Genomic DNA, 20,109 nt, shown 5'->3' with positions numbered 1-20,109 from the left:
GGTTTACTCCCACAGTCCAAAGACGTGCAGGTTAGGTGGACTGGCCATGCTAAATTGCCCTTAGTGTCCAAAAAAATGTTACGAGGGGTTATTGGGTTATGGGGAAAGGGTGGAGGTGGAGGGAGGTGCAGACTCGATGGGCCGAATGGCCTCCATCTGCACTGTATGTTCTACGTTCTATGTTCTTTCAAGGACCTCTAAGAAACAAGTCAAGTCCAGAAAGGGGCTAGGAAGCACTGTACCATTCCTGTCCAGAGTATATAACGGAGACCACTTTATAGACAATTCCAGCTGTTCTTTGATCTCCTCATTTATTTTTCTCTTTGTGCAGTTTTTTTTAAATCATTTTCTTTCTGAATTTACTGTATCATTTATTTAGAATTTTAAAGCAATGACAAAATTAAGAAACAATCCTGGGTTCCACAAATTTATTCTGGAAATACAGGAAATGTTCTGAGTTGAGAAGAACTCTTATGGAAAGAATGAATCAGTCAAAAGCAGGAGCGTTGCCTCGAGGAAATTGCATACTTGAGAGGTCTTTTCAGATAAGTAGGCTGTTTGATCAGCTTAGTTCGCTGAGTAAAAATCATTGACTTTGATCCTAAGGTAAATAGTTCAAAATACTTCGTTGAAATTCCTACTTTAGTTGAGGTATTAATCCTACTAAAATAAAAGCAAATTTATCAATCCTACACTCCCAGCAGGGAATCGATACTCACTGAGAGTATGGATCAGAGAGGAGACATAAACATTGCACTGTGCAGTCAGTTCTCTTGGTCGATGCTTCCTTTGAATGTGGTCTGGTGCTTCGAGGTATAGGGTTGCTGAAATTATTAATAAATGAGTTAACACCTCAGTTAAAATAGAATTCCTAAATTAGTATACTTCTGCACAATTTCAAGACTTTTGCTGTGCACTTGATTTATATTGCCAATTACAAAACTCCCGTTATTGCTTGTCACAGAATTGTTTGGTGCAGAAGGAGGCCATTTGGCCCATCCTGGCTGCACTGGCTCTCCAAACAAGCATCATGACTGAATGCCATTCCCCTGCCTTTTCCCCATACCCCTGCATGTTGTTTCCATTCAAGTAGTCATCCCATGGCCTCCAAACTACCTCGACTGAACCTGCTGCCACCACACTTCCAGGCAGTGCATTCCAGACCTGAGCCACTCGTTATGTGAAAAAAGTTCTTCTCATATCTCATTTTCTTCACTTGCCAATCACTTTAAATCTATGCCCTCTCGTTCTTGATCCTTTTACAAATGGGATCAGTTCCTCCTTCTCCACTCTGCCCAGCTCCTTGATGATTTTGAACATCTTTATCAAATCTTCTCTTAGCTTAGCCTTCTTCCCTCCAAGGAGAACAGTCCCAACCTCTCCAATCTGCCGACATAACTGAGGTTTCTCATCCCTGGAACCATTCTTGTAAACCTCTTCTGCACTCTCTCCAGTACGTTCACATCCTGCCTATAGTGCGGTGCCCCACCTATCTGCCCACTCCACCAACTTGTCTATGTCCTTTTGAAGTTCTCTACTGTCCTCTTCACAGTTTACAATACGTCCAGGTTTTGTGTCATCTGCAAACCTCAAACTTGTCCCCTGCACACCAAGATCTAGACAGGTAAAGCAAGGGTCCCAATATGAACTCCTGGGTAACACTAATGCAAACCTTCCTCCAGCCTCAAAAATATCCGTTGACCATTACACTTGCTTCCTATTATTCAGCCAATTTTGTATACATGTTGTTACTGCCCCTTTTATTCCATGAGCTATAACTTTCTTTGCAAGTCTGTTGTGTGGCATTGTATCGAATGCCTTCTGAAAGTGCATGTAGACCACATGAATAGCATTACCCTCATCAATCCTTCCTGTTACCTCCTCAAAAAACTCCAGCACATTAATTAAACATGATTTCCCTTTTTAGAAATCTATGCTGGATCTTCCTAATCAAGCCACATTGTTCTGTGTAACTACTAATTCTGTTTCAAATAATTGCTTTTAGAAGCTTGTTCATCACTGATGTTAAACTGACTGGCCTATAATTGCTGGGGCTATCCTAACAACTTTTTTGAACAAAGGCATAATATTTGTAATATTCCAGACCTCTGGCACTTCCCCTGAGTCTCGAGAAGACTGGAAAATTATGGCCAGCACCCCTGCAATTTCCATTCTCACTTCTTTTGATATCCTTGGATGCATCTCATCTGGTCCAAGTGCCTTGTCGACTTTTAGGACCGAATGTCTATTCAACACTTCCTCCTTATCAATTTTGAAACTTTCTAGGGACGAGTTTCCTCGTCTCTCACCATGTCCTGGGCAGCATCTAGCTCCTTGGTAAATGCAAGTACAAAGTATTCATTTAATACCTCAACCTCCATGTGTAAATTCCCCTTTAGGACCCTAATCAGCCCTACTCCTCCATTTTCCATCCTTTTACTATTTATATGGCTAGAAAAGACTTTGGGATTCCCCTTTTTGTTGGCTGCCAGTCTTTTCTCATAGTCCTTCCGTGTTTCTCTCATGTACTTTTGCACCTCCCCTCTGAACCTTCTGTATTCCTCTTGGCTCTCAACTGTATTTTTTACCTTACCTTTATCATAGCACACTTTTTCTTCCTTATCTTAATTTCTATCTCCTTTTTCATCCAGGGAGCTCCAGATTTGTTTGCACCGCTGTACAATTTCCTTGCAGATTTGTTCTTCTACATCCTTCTCACTGGTTGGTGCTCTCCAGGCTACACTGAGCAATGTAATTGCACCCTTTTAGTTTCTCAATTCTAGCCAAATCGATTTTATCAATGAACTCTTTGGGACATCCTCTTTCTCCAGCACTGCAATGGTCTCCTTAACCAAATCCACAACTCCTTCTCTTTTCCTATCTTTTCTGAACACCTTGTACTCAGGAATATTCAACACCCAGTCCAGCCCTTCCTTAAGCCAGGTTTCTGTTATCGTCACAACATCATATTTCCTCAATGCAATCCGCACTTGTAGCTCCCCAATCTTGGACAGTATTCCTGATTTAGATGTCATTACTTTCTCCCTTACTCCAACTTCACCTATTAACTTAATATCCTTCTTACTAGTTCTTTCTGTCTCTCCCAATATTTTGTGCATTTTGATATTCCTCTCTAATAAGTTCATAAGATATAGGAACAGAATTTGGCCGTTTGGTCCATCGAGTCTGCTCCGCCAATCTAAATTGGCTGATCTCATCCGAGTCTTAACTCCACCATTCCGCTTATTCTCCATAATCCTTCAACTCATTACCAATTAAAAATCTGTCTAACTCCTCCTTAAATGTATTCACTGTCCAGCATCCACCGCACTCTGGGGTAGAGAATTCCACAGCTTCACAACCCTTTGGAGAAGTAGTTTCTCTTCAACTCCGTTTTAAATTTGCTACCTCTTATCCTTACACTATGACCTCTCATTCTAGAATGCCGCACAAGAGGAAACATCCGCTCCATGTCTACTTTGTCCATACCTTTTATCGTATAGTCCTAAACTGTTCAATCTCTCTTCATACGATAAGCCCCTCATCTCTAGAATCAACCTAGTGAACCTCCTCTGAACTGCCTCCAATGCCACTACATCTTTCCTCAAATAAAGAGTCCAAAACTGTGCACAATATTCCAGGTGTGGTCTAACCAATGCCTTGTATAGTTGCAACAACACTTCCTTACCTTAATATTCTATTCCTTTTGCTATAAATGCCAACATTCCATTCACTTCCTTTATTACCTGCTGTACCTGCATGTTAGTTTTCTGTGACTCATGATCGAGGACCCCCAGATCCCTCTGCAACGGACATATATCCTCTCGGTTCCCCCGCTCCTGCCGAGTTAGTTTAAAGCCCTCCTGACAACACCAGCAAAAGGCCCCACGAGGAATTCAGTTCCATCTTTGTTCAGGTGCAATCTGTCTGGCTTGTACAGGTGCCATCTCTCCCAGAGACAGTCCTAGTGTCCCAGGAATCCAAAATCCTCCATCTTTTCAGTCACACATTCATCTGCCTTATCCTCCTATTTCTGTACTTACTTGCATGTGCCACTGGGAGTAATCCAGAGATTACTACATTTGAGGTCCGGCTTGCTCATTTTCTATCTAGCACCGGGGTGGCACGGCAGCGCAGTGGTTAGCACTACTGCCCCTACGCCGCTGAGGGCCCTGGTTCAATCCCGGCCCCGGGTACTTTCTGTGTGGAGTTTGCACATTCTCGCCATGTCTGTGTACCCAAAGATGTGCAGGGTAGGTGAATTGGACATGTGAAATTGCCCCTTAATTGGAAAAAAAATTATTGGGTACTCTAAATTTATTTTTTAAAATGTCTACCTAGCACCCTAAATTCTGATTGTAGGACCCCATCCCCTTCTTATCTTAGTCATTGGTACCAACGTGGACCATGACCTCTGGTTGTTCACCCTCCCCCAGAAGAATATACTGCAGCTGCTCTTGACCATCCTGGACCTTGGCACCAGGGAGGAAACATACCTTGCTGGAGTCACATCTATGGCGACAGAAACACCTGTCCACTCCCCCAACCAATGAATCCCCTATTGCTATTGCTCTTCCCTTCTTCCTTCCCTCCTGTACAGCTGAGCTGCTTGTGGTGCCACAATCCTGGCTCTGACCACTCTCCTCTGAGGAACCAGGGGCGAGATTCTCCGACCCCCCGCCGGGTCGGAGAATCGCCGGGGGCAGGCGTGAATCCCGCCCTCGCCGGTTGCCGAAGCCTCCGGCACCGGAGATTCGGCGGGGGCGAGAATCGCGCCACGGCGGTTGCCGGGCCCCCCCGCGCGATTCTCCGGCCCGGATGGGCCGAAGTCCCACCGCTAAAATGCCTGTCCCGCCGGCGTAGATTAAACCACCTACCTTACCGGCGGGACAAGGCGGCGTGGGCGGGCTCCGGGGTCCTGGGGGGGGCGCGGGGCGATCGGGCCCCGGGGGGTGCCCCCACGGTGGCCTGGCCCGTGGTCGGGGCCCACCAATCCGCGGGTGGGCCTGTGCCGTGGGGGCACTCTTTCCCTTCCACCTCCACCACGGTCTCCACCATGGCGGAGGCAGAAGAGACTCCCTCCACTGCGCATGCGTGGGAATGCCGTCAGCGGCCGCTGACGCTCCCGCGCATGTGCCGCCCGGAGATGTCATTTCCGCGCCAGCTGGCGGGGCAACAAAGGCCTTTTCTGCCAGCTGGCGGGGCGGAAATTCGTCCGGCGCCGACCTAGCCCCTTAAGGTTGGGGCTCGGCCCCCAAAGATGCGGAGCATTCCGCACCTTTGGGGCGGCGCGATGCCCGACTGAATTGCGCCGTTTTGGGAGAATTTCGCCCCAGTGCTCTCACCAGCTTCCAAACCGGAAAACCAACTTCTGAGCGAGACCCCAGGGGACTCCTGCACGACTTGCCTGGTTCTCTTGGACTGGCTGGTGGCCACCCATTCTCTCTCTGCCCCCAGGCCCTTAAGTTGTGGTATGACCACCTCTCTGAATGTGCTATCCATGTGACACAGTGGCGCAGTGGGTTAGCCCTGTTGCCTCACGGCGCCGAGGTCCCAGGTTCGATCCCGGCTCTGGGTCACTGTCCGTATGGAGTTTGCACATTCTCCCCGTGTTTGCGTGGGTTTTGCCCCCACAACCCAAAGATGTGCAGGCTAGGTGGATTGGGCACGCTAAATTGCCCCTTAAATGGAAAAAATAAATTGGGTACTCTCAAATAATTTTTTTTTTTAAATCCATGTGACATATTGAAGGAAACTTGTACTAAATAATGAAAAGGAAGTCTGTTCAATAGGTTCAGCTATAAAGTGAAAAATAAGTATGAGCCTGAGAGCCTTACTTTGATATTGAGCCCAACAATTCTCTTTGTGCTAATTGCTGTGGAAGAGAATTTCAGAAGAACCGAAGTTAAGCTTCACAACTAACGTGTGCCTGAGGGTGTTTTTGACCGGCGCAGACCTGATGGGCCAAAGAGCCTTTTCTGTGCTGTCGACCTCTATGAATCTGTTAACAGATCCGGTCCGTTGCTTTTGAGGCGTGCTAGTATATTAGATATGGCAAGTATGATTGTATGTATGTTTGGCAGTTAAACCCAGCATGTCAAATGCATTATTCTGAAACATTTTTCATATTTATTTCAGATGACGTACCGCCTTATTTTAAAACCGAGCCCATTCGCTCACAGATTCATTTGGAGGGAAACCGCCTGGTCCTGACATGTATGGCAGAAGGGAGCTGGCCTTTGGAGTTCAAATGGTTGTACAACAATACGGAGCTGACTCATTTCTCGCTAGAATACAGGTCAGAAATCACACTCGAAATTTCAGCTTTGTGTCCCATGTTCAGATTATACTAAAAGTCCTTGGCTTTGTATCTTGAGGTACAGAATATTAAAGCAAGGAGGTAATGTTGGACTTGTACAAGGCCTTTTTTAGGAGTTAATTGGAGTGCTGTGTACAGTTTTCGGCATGCTGTGATAGACATATTAGAAAAGCAGTTAATTGGGAGTTTTTTTAACATTACTGAGAGGCACGTTGTACTGGTTAAACAAATTACGCAACACTTACGAACAGACTCAATCTGTTCATTTGCTGTAAATAAATGAGCTTAATGATGTGTATCTTTCATTGAATTTCCTAATGTTTTCCCAATTTGCTTCTGGAAAGGATGGTCCACATGTCGGTAAAATGCAAAAGTCATGCATAGCCTGTTCTGGACGTGAGACACCATTGTTACATTCTGGGCATTGCCATTATATAGTTAGACATATGGTCATAAGGGATCCCATTGATTGATGTAAAATGCTTGGACAGCTTATGGGAATGCCCAGCATTGCCGTACTCTGAAGAATGCCCAAGGCAAGGCCCAAATATATAATGGGTCAAAAATGTATTAAACATGGAACATAGAAAGATACAGCACAGATCAGGCCCTTCAGCCCACGATGTTGCGCCGAACCTTTGTCCTAGATTAATCATAGATTATTATAGAATTTACAGCGCAGAAGGAGGCCATTCAGCCCATTGAGTCTGGAAAGAGCACCCTACCCAAGGTCAACACCTCCACCCAACACTAAGGGCAATTTTGGACACTAAAGGCAATTTATCATGGCCAATCCACCTAACCTGCACATCTTTGGACTGTGAGAGGAAACCGGAGCACCCGGAGGAAACCCACGCACACACGGGGAGGACGTGCAGACTCCGCACAGACAGTGACCCAAGCCGGAATCAAACCTGGGACCCTGGAGCTGTGAAGCAATTGTGCTATCCACAATGCTACCATGCTGCCCTTAAGAACAAATTAATCTACACTGTATCATTCTACTGTAATCCATGTACCTATCCAATAGCTGCTTGAAGGTCCCTAATGTTTCCGACTCAACTACTTCCACAGGCAGTGCATTCCATGCACCCACTACTCTCTGGGTAAAGAACCGACCTCTGACATCCCCCCTATATCTTCCACCATTCACCTTAAATTTTACTTGACATTGTTCTATACTGAGCTGTATCTTTTGCCTGTCTGCTTCCATTGTGAACCCACAGATTTTGCCTGTCCTCCCACAGATTTCAGTATCATCAGCAGATATCTTTTCTCAATTTAAAAGTTTAGATCATTTTTGAGGATTGCAAATAACAGTAATCCTGATACATAATCCCATGGAACACATTTGTTTGAGAAATAAGTCCATCAATCACCACTGCCAAAAGAGCCAATGGCATTATGAGGAAAATCTTTTTATGCAGCAAGTGATTATGCAGCAAGGATCTGTCCGCACTACCTGAGGATATAGTGGAAGCAGGTACAATCAGGACCTGAAGAGTATGCATTGCCTGGAACACAGGGAAAGGGAGGAAGGGGGTGGGATGAGTTCAGTTGCTCTTACAGAATGCCTGACCAGACACTAGGGACTGAATGGCCTCATTCTGTGCTGCAACTATTCTATGATTGTAAAATCTGTGCGGCGATTTCTATATTGTTCCACTTCCCAGTTCTTTAACATTTTCAGGAAAATTGATTGCCGTATTCAGAGTTCTATTATTATATGATGAAAGAAGCTAATTAACTACAAGGGAGGAGTTATTGTGCATAAACTAGGTAGAAATTAATTTTAAAAATAAGGTTGTAACAAATTGTTATTGTTACCAATCACTGATGAATTCAAACAATACCGAATGACAGGCGCATTTCCAGTGTGTCACCACGTCTGCAGGCATCAACAAAAAATGCTTGAGTTATTGTTTGAAGAAACGTTTTGCATAGAAACCTCCACCAGACTGTTCTTGAAAGATTTGATGGTGTTTTTGCCTGTCCTGGAGCACTGATATCCAGGATGTTTCTGGTTACATTGGTGTTTCAGTTGCATTGCCCAGAAATGTTCAGTTACATTTTAGCAAAGACTATAGAAGTCCATAGGGAGCAATGGGCAGTTGGAAAAAGAACAGATGAATCCAATCGATGATGCTTGTAAAAAGTCTTCTTTATCCCATTTCAGTAGAGTACATCGGTTATTCTGAAATGGGTACAGGTTAAATGTGGGATTCAGTCCATGGGATAATTCTAACTACAATAGAAAGGATTTCTTCTCCCTACTGTTAGTGAAAACATAACTGACTGGGAGTCATGGAGCCATAACTATTCTGATGTTCAATGTTGTGTCTATCAGGATGTCTTGAGAACGTAGTGTATAACAAAGAACATCAAGCTGGGTGAATGAACAAAGCTGATTTATTTACATTACTTAAATAAGATTCAAACAAGTCACAAGGTATAAGTTATTAAATTAAATTAAACTATACTATATCTCTAACTACAGAACTCTGCACTGTGCAACTAATGTATCTCACGCCGAAACACCTCCTCCCAGAATCCCAGAAGTCATCTGGTGGTGAGAAGTATCAACATCAAATTGTTAACCCTTTCTATTTCTTACAATATACATATTGTTACAACTATCACTGACACCATACCTAATTAATTCAGGATAGCGAACAGATGGGATAGTCTGTCAGAGAAAGTAGTTCATGCAAGGCCAACTAACACCTTTAAAAGGCAGTTGGATAAATATCTCCAAAGAGGTCGATAGAAATGTTGGCATCATGACTTCAGTTTCTTTTCGGAGGTGTGTGGGAACCATCTTAGCTTTTCTTAAGGTAGGAATCAACAAGTGGTGGGGGGAGGGGGGCGGAAGAGGAGTCCGTGAGATAGAAATTAGCACATCCTCCCCGTGTGTGCGTGGGTTTCCTCCGGGTGCTCCGGTTTTCTCCCACAGTCCAAAAATGTGCAGGTTAGGTAGATTGGCTGTGATAAATTGCCGTTAGTGTCCAAAATTGCCCTTAGTGTTGGGCGGGGTTACTGGGTTATGGGGATAGGGTGAAGGTGTTGACCTTGGGTAGGGTGCTCTTTCCAAGAGCCGGTGCAGACTCGATGGGCCGAATGGCCTCCTTCTGCACTGTTAATTCTATGTCTATGTTTAGATGGAGCTGTTTTCAAGCACTCCGCTCAACACACTCGTTGCCGCCACAAAGATGGCCCAGGGAAGACCTGCCCTCCTGATTTTGGGAGTCCGTGGTGGACCCACTGCTCGATGCCAATGAGTAGAGGAGAGACACCCTCTTCCCCAGGGTGAGCCACAGACTCAATCCTGTGCTCTTGCACGCACAGTGCCTGGGAGATGGTGGCAGAGACAGTCACTGCTGTCAGCCTCATCAGGAGGAGACAGATGGTGATCCTGAGGGGTGAGGCCTCTGCCCTGAGAGGGGCAGAAATCCAGGGATGGTTCCAAAGGCCATGGTGCAGGTGTCCTCTTGCTTATACTTATACCGCTGGGGTACGAGGGTTTCCAGAGGGGTGGCCTAGGTGGGCACTCTCAACACCAGAGGGTTTTTGAACATTTAAAGGACTCAGTGAGCAGTCAGCAGTGGGAGCAGCCTGGAACCTGTACGTAGCATCAAACAAGTGCATTTAAACCCCACATACTGCAGCAATGGCGGTCTGAGCCAGGTCACCTTCATCTTGAGGGGGACACCCTGAGTCTACGAACTTGGCACCAAGTTGTTCTGCGCTACTACACCCAGCCAGGGAAGCACAAAATATGACTGCAGAGACTGACAGGACTTTTTTATGGAATATGTACTGTAATGCATGACAAAACTGATACAATGGTGGTCAATGTAAATGACAATTTATCTGTGCAGGACAGATCCCTATAATGAATCACTTTTAGGAAGTTGGAATGAAATGAAAAGTAAAGAATTGGATAAAAATAAAGAAACTGACAGGGATTTAGCTGTACGTAGATTAGCGTAGTTGCAGATGAAACAGATACTTTGTTCAGCAAAGTGGAAACTGGCAGTCTAGGGACCTGGATTATAGTCATGCCCAGTTATAAAGCAGACCTCTTACAGAAGAATCAAACTGTTATGATAATAATCTTTACTGTCACAAGTAGGCTTACATTAACACTGCAATGAAGTTACTGTGAAAAGCCCCTAGTTGCCACATTCCGGTGCCTGTACGGGTACACTGAGGGAGAATTTGGAATGTCCAAATTACCTAACAGCACGTCTTTCAGGACTTCTGGGAGGAGACTGGAGCACCCGGAGGAAACTCACGCAGACACAGGGAGAACGTGTAGTCAGTGACCCAAGCCGGGAATCGAACCTGGGACCCTGGCACTGTGGAGCAACAGTGCTAACCCCTGTGCTACCGTGCCACCTTGTTATGCAGAAAATAAAGCAGCAGAAATCTGTCCGTGTTAGACTTCATAAATTAAACCCTGAACTAGAAGAAGGGTTTCAAAAAGAAAGCTACAGATCGTATGCAGTAATTATTTGCTGGATTTGGCTCAGTGTTAAAACCTGTGAAATGTTGTTTTGGAGAAAGTGATTTCCCAGAGTTTAGGAAAGTAGATAGATTTAGATGGGAGGGGTGGGGGGGGGGGGGGCGGGGGGAGTGGTTAATTTAAGCATATTCTCTGAGTAACTATTATTATAGTTAATTGTAAATATTCTTCTTTACTGTTAGAACATAGAACATAGAACGATACAGCGCAGTACAGGCCCTTCGGCCCACGATGTTGCACCGAAACAAAAGCCATCTAACCTACACTATGCCATTATCATCCATATGTTTATCCAATAAACTTTTAAATGCCCTCAATGTTGGCGAGTTCACTCCTGTTGCAGGTAGGGCATTCCACGGCCTCACTACTCTTTGCGTAAAGAACCTGCCTCTGACCTCTGTCCTATATCTATTACCCCTCAGTTTAAAGCTATGTCCCCTCGTGCCAGCCATTTCCATCCGCGGGAGAAGGCTCTCACTGTCCACCCTATCTAACCCCCTGATCATTTTGTATGCCTCTATTAAGTCTCCTCTTAACCTTCTTCTCTCCAACGAAAACAACCTCAAGTCCATCAGCCTTTCCTCATAAGATTTTCCCTCCATACCAGGCAACATCCTGGTAAATCTCCTCTGCAACCGCTCCAAAGCCTCCATGTCCTTCCGATAATGCGGTGACCAGAACTGTACGCAATACTCCAAATGCGGCCGCACCAGAGTTTTGTACAGCTGCAACATGACCTCCCGACTCCGGAACTCAATCCCTCTACCAATAAAGGCCAACACTCCATAGGCCTTCTTCACAACCCTATCAACCTGGGTGGCAACTTTCAGGGATCTATGTACATGGACACCTAGATCCCTCTGCTCATCCACACTTCCAAGAACTTTACCATTAGCCAAATATTCCGCATTCCTGTTATTCCTTCCAAAGTGAATCACCTCACACTTCTCTACATTAAACTCCATTTGCCACCTCTCAGTCCAGCTCTGCAGCTTATCTATATCCCTCTGTAACCTGCTACATCCTTCCACACTGTCGACAACACCACCGACTTTAGTGTCGTCTGCAAATTTACTCACCCACCCCTCTGCACCTTCCTCTATGTCATTGATAAAAATGACAAACAGCAACGGCCCCAGAACAGATCCTTGTGGTACGCCACTTGTAACTGAACTCCATTCTGAACATTTCCCATCAACCACCACCCTCTGTCTTCTTTCAGCTAGCCAATTTCTGATTCACATCTCTAAATCTCCCTCAATCCCCAGCCTCCGTATTTTCTGCAATAGCCTACCGTGGGGAACCTTATCAAACGCTTTACTGAAATCCATATACACCACATCAACTGCTCTACCATCGTCTACCTGTTCAGTCACCTTCTCAGAGAACTCGATAAGGTTTGTGAGGCATGACCTACCCTTCACAAAGCCATGCTGACTATCCCTGATCATATTATTCCTATCTAGATGATTATAAATCTTGTCTCTTATAATCCCCTCCAAGACTTTACCCACTACAGACGTGAGGCTCACCAGTCTATAGTTGCTGGGGTTGTCTCTGCTCCCCTTTTTGAACAAAGGGACCACATTTGCTATCCTCCAGTCCTCTGGCACTATTCCTGTAGCCAATGATGACATAAAAATCAAAGCCAAAGGTCCAGCAATCTCTTCCCTGGCCTCCCAGAGAATCCTAGGATAAATCCCATCAGGCCCCGGGGACTTATCTATTTTCAGCCTGTCCAGAATTGCCAACACCTCTACCCTACGTACCTCAATGCCATCTATTCTAATAGCCTGGGTCTCAGCATTCTCCTCCACAACATTATCTTTTTCCTGAGTGAATACTGACGAAAAATATTCATTTAGTATCTCTCCTATCTCTTCAGACTCCACACACAACTTCCCATCCCTGTCCTTGACTGGTCCTACTCTTACCCTAGTCATTCGCTTATTCCTGACATACCTATAGAAAGCTTTTGGGTTTTCCTTGATCCTACCTGCCAAATACTTCTCATGTAGCTACGGTAGCATTGTGGATAGCACAAATGCTTCACAGCTCCAGGGTCCCAGGTTCGATTCCGGCTTGGGTCACTGTCTGTGCGGAGTCTGCACATCCTCCCCGTGTGTGCGTGGGTTTCCTCCGGGTGCTCCGGTTTCCTCCCACAGTCCAAAGATGTGCAGGTTAGGTGGATTGGCCATGCTAAATTGCCCATAGTGTCCAAAAATTGCCCTTAGTGTTGGGTGGGGTTACTGGGTTACTGGGTTATGGGGTTAGGGTGGAGGTGTTGACCTTGGGTAGGGTGCTCTTTCCAAGAGCCGGTGCAGACTCGATGGGCCGAATGGCCTCCTTCTGCACTGTAAATTCTATGATTCTATGATTCTATGTCCCCTCCTTGCTTGTCTTAGCTCTCTCTTTAGATCCTTCCTCGCTACCTTGTAACTATCCATCGCCCCAACTGAAACTTCACACCTGTTGCCTTTCTTGTGTGTTTTAAAGTTTAACGCACATTTTGTTATTTGAATAATTTACAACAAGACCGATCCCTTTCCTCACTGGCTGATATTTTTTTTCTCACATATTTTCCAAATCGCAAAAAAATAAGTTAAAAATCCGCATTCCAAGTTTTCCTCCAGGGATTTCGAGTGGCCTCACATAGAACCTCAGCGGCGTTCATAACAAAAATTGGGGACTCTTTGGCAGGATATTAAAAGCATCATTCCTTAGTTCTTTTGGAGTTTGTGACTTTAAAAGTAACAAGGATGAGGAGAGTGTTGAACCAAGTGGGGTATTATGTGGTTTAAAAATAAGAAGACTGTAAAATCGCTCTGGCAATAGCTAAGGATATTTGAAAGTAGTGGATATCACCTTGGAGTGTTTCAGAAGTGTAACTAAAGCTAAATTGAGGGAATTGGCAGGCCTGCTATAATTAATATTACCTGCAGGGATTAAGAAGGCTGATGTAACTGATGGTATAGCTAAAATTCCAAGGGATGCCTGAGAGACCAAGTTTTCCGAAAGGTACGGCAACTGAATTGGCAAAAATCCAATTGCAAACGAAGCAATTAGAAAAAGAAAGAGAAATGGAAATGGAAAAAACCTGAATTGGAGGCAAAGGAGAAAGAAGACATGAAAGGGAATTGTAAATGGGAAAGTTAGTAAGGGAAGAAAGAGAAATGGAGAGAGAAAGAGAATTTCAGCTTAAAATGCTGGCAGTTAAAAAAGAGACACCGGAGGAAAGTGATGAAGGACTTATTTCTAGACAAAAACCTTGTGGGGAGATATTTAGATTCCTACAGGTACCCAAAATTTGTTGAAAAAGACATGGAGGCATTTTTTAATTCATTTGAAAACATAGCTAAACAAATGAAAGGGATGTCGATGTTGCTTTTACAGAGTAAACCAGTCGGTAGGGCTAGCGAACTGTATGCATTTTGTGTGAGAAAAAATTTCTGGGGAGTATGATGTAGTGAAGAAAGCTAGATTAAGTACTTATAGAACGTAGAACAGTGCAACACAGTACAGGCCATTCAGCCCACGATGTTGTGCCCGACCACTTATCCTAATCTAAGATCAACCTAACCTACACCCCTTCAATTTACTGCTGTCCATTTGCCAATCCAAGAGTCGCTTAAATGTCCCTAATGGCTCTGACTCCACCACCTCTGCTGGCAGTGCATTCTACGCACCCGCCACTCTCAGTATAAAGAACCGACCTCTAACATCTGCCCTATACCTTCCTCCAATCACCTTAAAATTATGTCCCCTCGTGACAGCCATTTCCACCCTGGGGAAAACTCTCTGGCTATCCACTCTATCCATGCCTCTCATCACTTTTATGAGTTGGTACCAGAGGTTGATAGATGAAAGTTCTTGAAATGCAAGAAAACTGTCTGGACAGACTTGTATTGAATTCAAAAGGGTTAATCAGAGTAATTTTGATAGATAGATAAGAGTATTAAAGATAGAAGGAATCTATGAGACTATTAGAGAAGTAATTATTTTGGAAGAATTCCAGGATTAACTACCGTCATTGATAAAGACTCATGTGGAGGAACAGTTAAATCAGGCTGCTGAGCTTGCTATGACTATGAATTCATTCATAGATCAAAACCTTTTTCAACACCCTTTTAGGTCTGAAAGGAATAGAAAATGGGAAGGTAAAAAAACCGGGAAGTCAGGTAAGAAAATAAATAGTTGAACGTTTCAAAGAGATTCCACCTCAGAATAAAAAAAGAAGGTGTTGAGGTACAAGGCATTTAAGGAAGGTTAGGTGCTTTCATTGTCATAAACTGGGCCATATGAAATCAGTGTGCTGAAATTTAGTAGGCAAACCAGTTGGAACTGTGGGACTTAAGAAAGGAAATATAAAGTTAGAGACGGTGGAACTAAAAATCAGTAGGAGTTATATACAGATTGGAACATACAATAGGACTGGATGGAAGTGTGAAAATGTGTGCACAACTTGTTCAGGTTGAAGGATTTTGTGTGTGAAGGGAAAGTCTTTCCATGCTTTTACAATGGAATGAGTAAATTTCAAGTACATTTCAAGAGATACTGGAGTAAATCAATCACTATGTTGTCAGATGAAGATCTTTGTGTCCAGAAGGGATTTTGAAGGAAGAAGTTCTCGTCAGCAGCATTCAAGCAGAGGTTAAAATAATTCCTCTGGCTAAAGTCAACTTGAGGAGTTGTTTAAAGACAGGACAAGTGGTTGTAGGAGTCACAGAAACATTGCCTATTGCAGGGGCTCAATTTATCTTAGGTAATCATATAGCTGGGTCACAGATGATAGTGATGCCTCCTGTAGTTGTGCAATCTGTAGAAAGTGAAGCTACAGAAGAATTGCAACTTGAACATCATGGACTGTTTACTGATTGTGTGGTAACAAGATCACAGGCATGTCAGATGAAACAGGAGCAGGAGAATTCTAGAACACATGATAAGGGTAGTGAGATACAATTAGCTGACGCTATTCTTAATGAGATAGGTGAAGAGGAAAGGGAAGGAGATCAGGAAACTGACATGTTTACTTCAAATAAATTGATAGAGTTGCAGCAAAGCAATGACAAGATAAAACAAATTTGTAAAATGGCATATTCAGATTTAGAAGCTCAATGTATTCCTGAATGCTATTAAATGAAGGATAACATACCATTGAGAAAATTAAGGCCTACTCATGTTACTGCAGGTAAAAAATGGGCAGAGATTCATCAGGTTGTACTACCGCCAGAATATAGGAAAGAGGTTCTAAGAATAGCCCATGAAATGCCATTAATAATAATAATCTTTATTAGTGTCACAAGTAGGCTTACATTAACACTGCAATGAAGTTACTGTGAAAATTAAGGGGACATTTAGAGAATGGTAAACTCAAAAATGGTAAACAAAGATACAGAAACCGTTTTATTGGCCTGGGTTATTCAAAGATGAAGTTAGATTTTGTCAAACATGTCTTACATCTCAAGTAATAGGGAAGCCACAAGCTGTACTAAAACAGGCACAGGTGCCTTTAAGTCCTGTTCCAGTTTTTGAAGAACCCTTCACAGGAGTTTTAGTAGATTGTGAAGGACCATTTCCTAGAACAAGGAATGGAAATTAACACTTACTAATGATTATGGATGGGTCCACCAGATTTCCTGAAGCCATACAAATGGAGAAAAGAAAAGGGCGGCATGGTGACACAGTGGTTAGCACTCCTGGCTCAAAGCTCCAAGGACCTGGGTTCAATTCAAACCTTAGGTGCCTATATGTGTGGAGTTTGTACATTCTCCCCATGCCTGCGTGGGTTCCCTCCGGGTGCTCTGGTTTCCTCCCTTAGTCCAAAGATGTGCAGGTTAGGTGGATTGGCCATTCTAAATTGTCCCTTAGTGTCCAAAAGGTTAGGTGGGGTTATAGGGTTACGAGGCTAGGGTAGGGGAGTGGGCCTGTGTAGGGTACTTTTTCAGAGGGCCAGTGTGTACGCCATGGCCGAATGGCCACCTTCTGCACTGTAGGGATTCTACAAATCTATGATACTGTCAAGAAACATTACAGAGAAGAGAGCTGTAGAAGAACTAACTAACTTCTTTACTTGATATGGCTTACCAAATAAAAAGTCAAATTAGGGGTCGAATTTTAGGTCAGGATTATTTAAGGAAGTCATGACGAGCTTGGAGATAAAGCAATATATCTCATCAGCATATCATCCAGAGTCACAGGGAGCATTAGAGAGATGACACCAAACTTTGAAAACGATGATAAAAGCTTGCAGTCAGACTTGCTACATGATTGGGACAACGGATTTCCATTTTTATTACTTTCCATTAGGGATGCACCAAACAATTCCATGAATTCTGGACCTTTTCTGTTGGTTTATGGCATTAAGTGAGAGGACCATTAAAATCAATCCAGGAAAAGTTGTTACGCAAGAAATCAGAAACTACACTCTGAGACCACGTTCCAAATTTCAGAGAGACCGAATAGGACATGTGAATTGGCGAGGAAGCATTTAAAAGTATCACAGCGAGTGCTGAAAACTGAGGCTGATTTAAAAAGCAAGGACTCGTATTTTGGAGCAGGGGAGAATGTGCTAGTTTTATTACCAGTATCAGATGAACCATTAAAATCTAGGTTTAGTGGATCATGCCAAATTGAGAAAAAAGTTAGCAAAGTAAATTATCTGATACACATTGCAGATAGATTCAAATCTCACATTAACATGCTTAAGAAATACTTTGATAGAAACGATCAGGACAAACAAGAAGTATTAATCGTAATGAAGCAGGGAGAAAAAGAAACGTTAAATTCTGAGAGTGACTTTTCCCAAATTCATTCGAGTAATGAGAAAATGCTCAAACAGTTAGACAGCTTGCTAAGTTGTCTTCCAGATAAAAGCCTAGGGAGATTGAAATAGTTTGTGTAGTCTCATACATGATGTAGCTATACATAATGTAGATAGAGGCAAACCAGCTCCAATAAAACAACATGCATTTCAGTTAAATCCAGAAAGGTTATCACAAGCACAAAAATAAATTGAATGATATTGAATTAAGTTCTCGTGACTGGAGCTCACCTATTGTAATAGGCTGAAGCTGGATGGAACGCAGAGACTTTGTGTTGCCTACAGGAAAGTGAGTTTTGTCACTAAAAGGGATTTGTTTCCTATTCCATGTTTGGAAGATTGTATTGAATAGGTATGGAATTACATCTGTGGCAAGTTGATGAAGAAGTACAAGTGGCATAAGGCAGCAGCAGTTCTGTCATGTGATGCATCACCCAGTGGCAGTAAAATTGCTTCAGCTTCTGCAGATAAAAGTGCCATGATTTGGAACCTTAACAGTACTATGCATCTTCGTGTTAAGACTGGTCACCATGCCTATGTCCGGAGCTGGAGGTTCACTTGGGATAATTAATATTTGGCTACCAGATATGACAATGCTAAAATCAGGATCCGGAGGGTTCATTACATCATATTTGTTTGGAAGAATCAGAGGACAAGGATTCCAAACATGGAGGCTGGGTTGCAATCTTCACTTTTCTCCCAACAGTGAGATGGTGGTCTCCACTGGTAGCTACACAAAATGGTAGGATATGAATAATGGAGATTCAAAGAACAATACAGCACAGGAATAGGCCCTTCGTCCCTCCAAACCTGTACCGGTCATGATACCATCCTTCGCCAAAACCCTCAGCACTTCCTTGTGCCGTATCCCTCTATACCCATCCTATCCATGTATTTGTCGAGATGCCTTTTGAACGCCGTTATTGTATCTGCTTCTACAACCTCCCCTGGCAACGTGTTCCAGGCACTCACCACCCTTTGTGTAAAACTACTGCCTCGCACATCTCCTCTAAACTTTGCCCCATGGACCTTAAACCTATGCCCCCTGGTGACTGACCCCACCACCCTCAGAAAGAGTGCCTGCCCATCCACTCTATCCATGCCCATCATAATCTTGTAGATCTCTATCAGGACATTCTTACACTAATGGGATAAACCTGAAGTCCATACCTGTTTCATCTGACGTCAAGATCTATGTAACTATTTTTAACATTGGAATATGCTACATCTTGAAAATGATGGACTGAAACTCCCCACTCTGAAGAAACCAAAGAAAAGCTTTTGTCGTATTGCTGGGGCAGAGAACATAATTGCTTTTGCACCATGAAGGATGTAAAGGAGCTGCTGTGGATCCTATTTGTAAATACTTTGGGGTATATTTCATGTTAGTATATGTTTTTAGGGCAGCACGGTGGCACAGTGGGTTAGCACTGCTGCCTCATGGCGCGAGGACCCGGGTTCGATCCCGGTTCCGGGTGCCATTTACACATTCTCCCCATGTTTGCGTGGGTCTCACCTCCACAACCCAAAAAGATGTGCACGGTACATGAATTGGCCATGCTAAATTGTCCCTTAGTTTGTGTATTCTCGGAGTTTAGGCAAGTAGATACATTTAGATTAAGGGGGGTAATTTAAGCATACTCTCTGATTAACCATTATTGTTAATTGTAAATGTTATTCCTTACTTCTGTGTTTTTACGTTTCAGAAATGTTTTATTATTTGAATAATTTACAACAAGACTGATCCCTTTCCTCACCGGGTCTCATCTTTTTCCTCACATGTTTTTCAAATAGTTAGGAACCAGCATTCCAAGTTCCCTTCTGGGATTTGCGATGCCCTTTCATTGAACATCAGCAGGATTCATAACAGTCATTGCATTTAAAAGACATCTACATTATAACATGGTATCAATGAATTTTACACTTTCCTTACAGAAAATGTACGCTTGCCTTTAAGAATGTTCCTGATTCCTCAATAGGCTTCCCTCAGTGGTTACGAACTGTCCAAGGAGGTGTTTTTTTTAAGGGCTTCCAAAACCCACACCAGCACACAAAAATTGTGTGAGGGAAAAATGCAATTTTCGGGTGGTCCTCCAATTGGAGACCCCGACCGTGAAAGAAGTGTGAATGCGTTTTGCACCTGTGCTTCCTGGCCTGTGAAAATGCCACATGAAATGGTGTGGGCTCGGCAAGGCAGAGGAAATTTATTTTTCCAGCAAAGACCATTAAGTTCCGCATTTTGTTACCCAAACCACAGTTCCTTTTGACAGGCAAAAATCTGTCCCAGGATTTCGCAGATTAAGAGAGGGGAACAAAATACAATTATACTCTGAGCCAGACATAGATAAACATTCAGTTGGAGAGGGTAAGCAAATAGATAGAGAACAGGCACATGGCCACCTGCAGGAAATTGGAGACACAGTGGCCGGGGTTCTCCGCTATCCG

The 20,109-nt window shown here is 43.6% G+C and overlaps 1 protein-coding gene across 3 annotated transcripts in view; it reads left to right on the top strand.

Annotated features, from left to right (window-relative positions):
• sdk2b (sidekick cell adhesion molecule 2b) overlaps nucleotides 1-20,109 on the top strand; it is a 1,174,030-nt gene that overhangs the window by 532,182 nt on the left and 621,739 nt on the right. For all 3 annotated transcript variants that reach the window (XM_072483445.1, XM_072483444.1, XM_072483443.1), the window contains one exon: nucleotides 6,139-6,298. In XM_072483445.1, coding sequence (XP_072339546.1) covers nucleotides 6,139-6,298 — 160 coding nt within the window. The remainder of the gene's footprint in view (nucleotides 1-6,138; nucleotides 6,299-20,109) is intronic.

This window comes from Scyliorhinus torazame, chromosome 18 (assembly GCF_047496885.1).
Source record: "Scyliorhinus torazame isolate Kashiwa2021f chromosome 18, sScyTor2.1, whole genome shotgun sequence".
NCBI classification, from domain to species: domain Eukaryota; kingdom Metazoa; phylum Chordata; class Chondrichthyes; order Carcharhiniformes; family Scyliorhinidae; genus Scyliorhinus; species Scyliorhinus torazame.
This window is presented reverse-complemented; position numbering and strand designations above follow the sequence as displayed.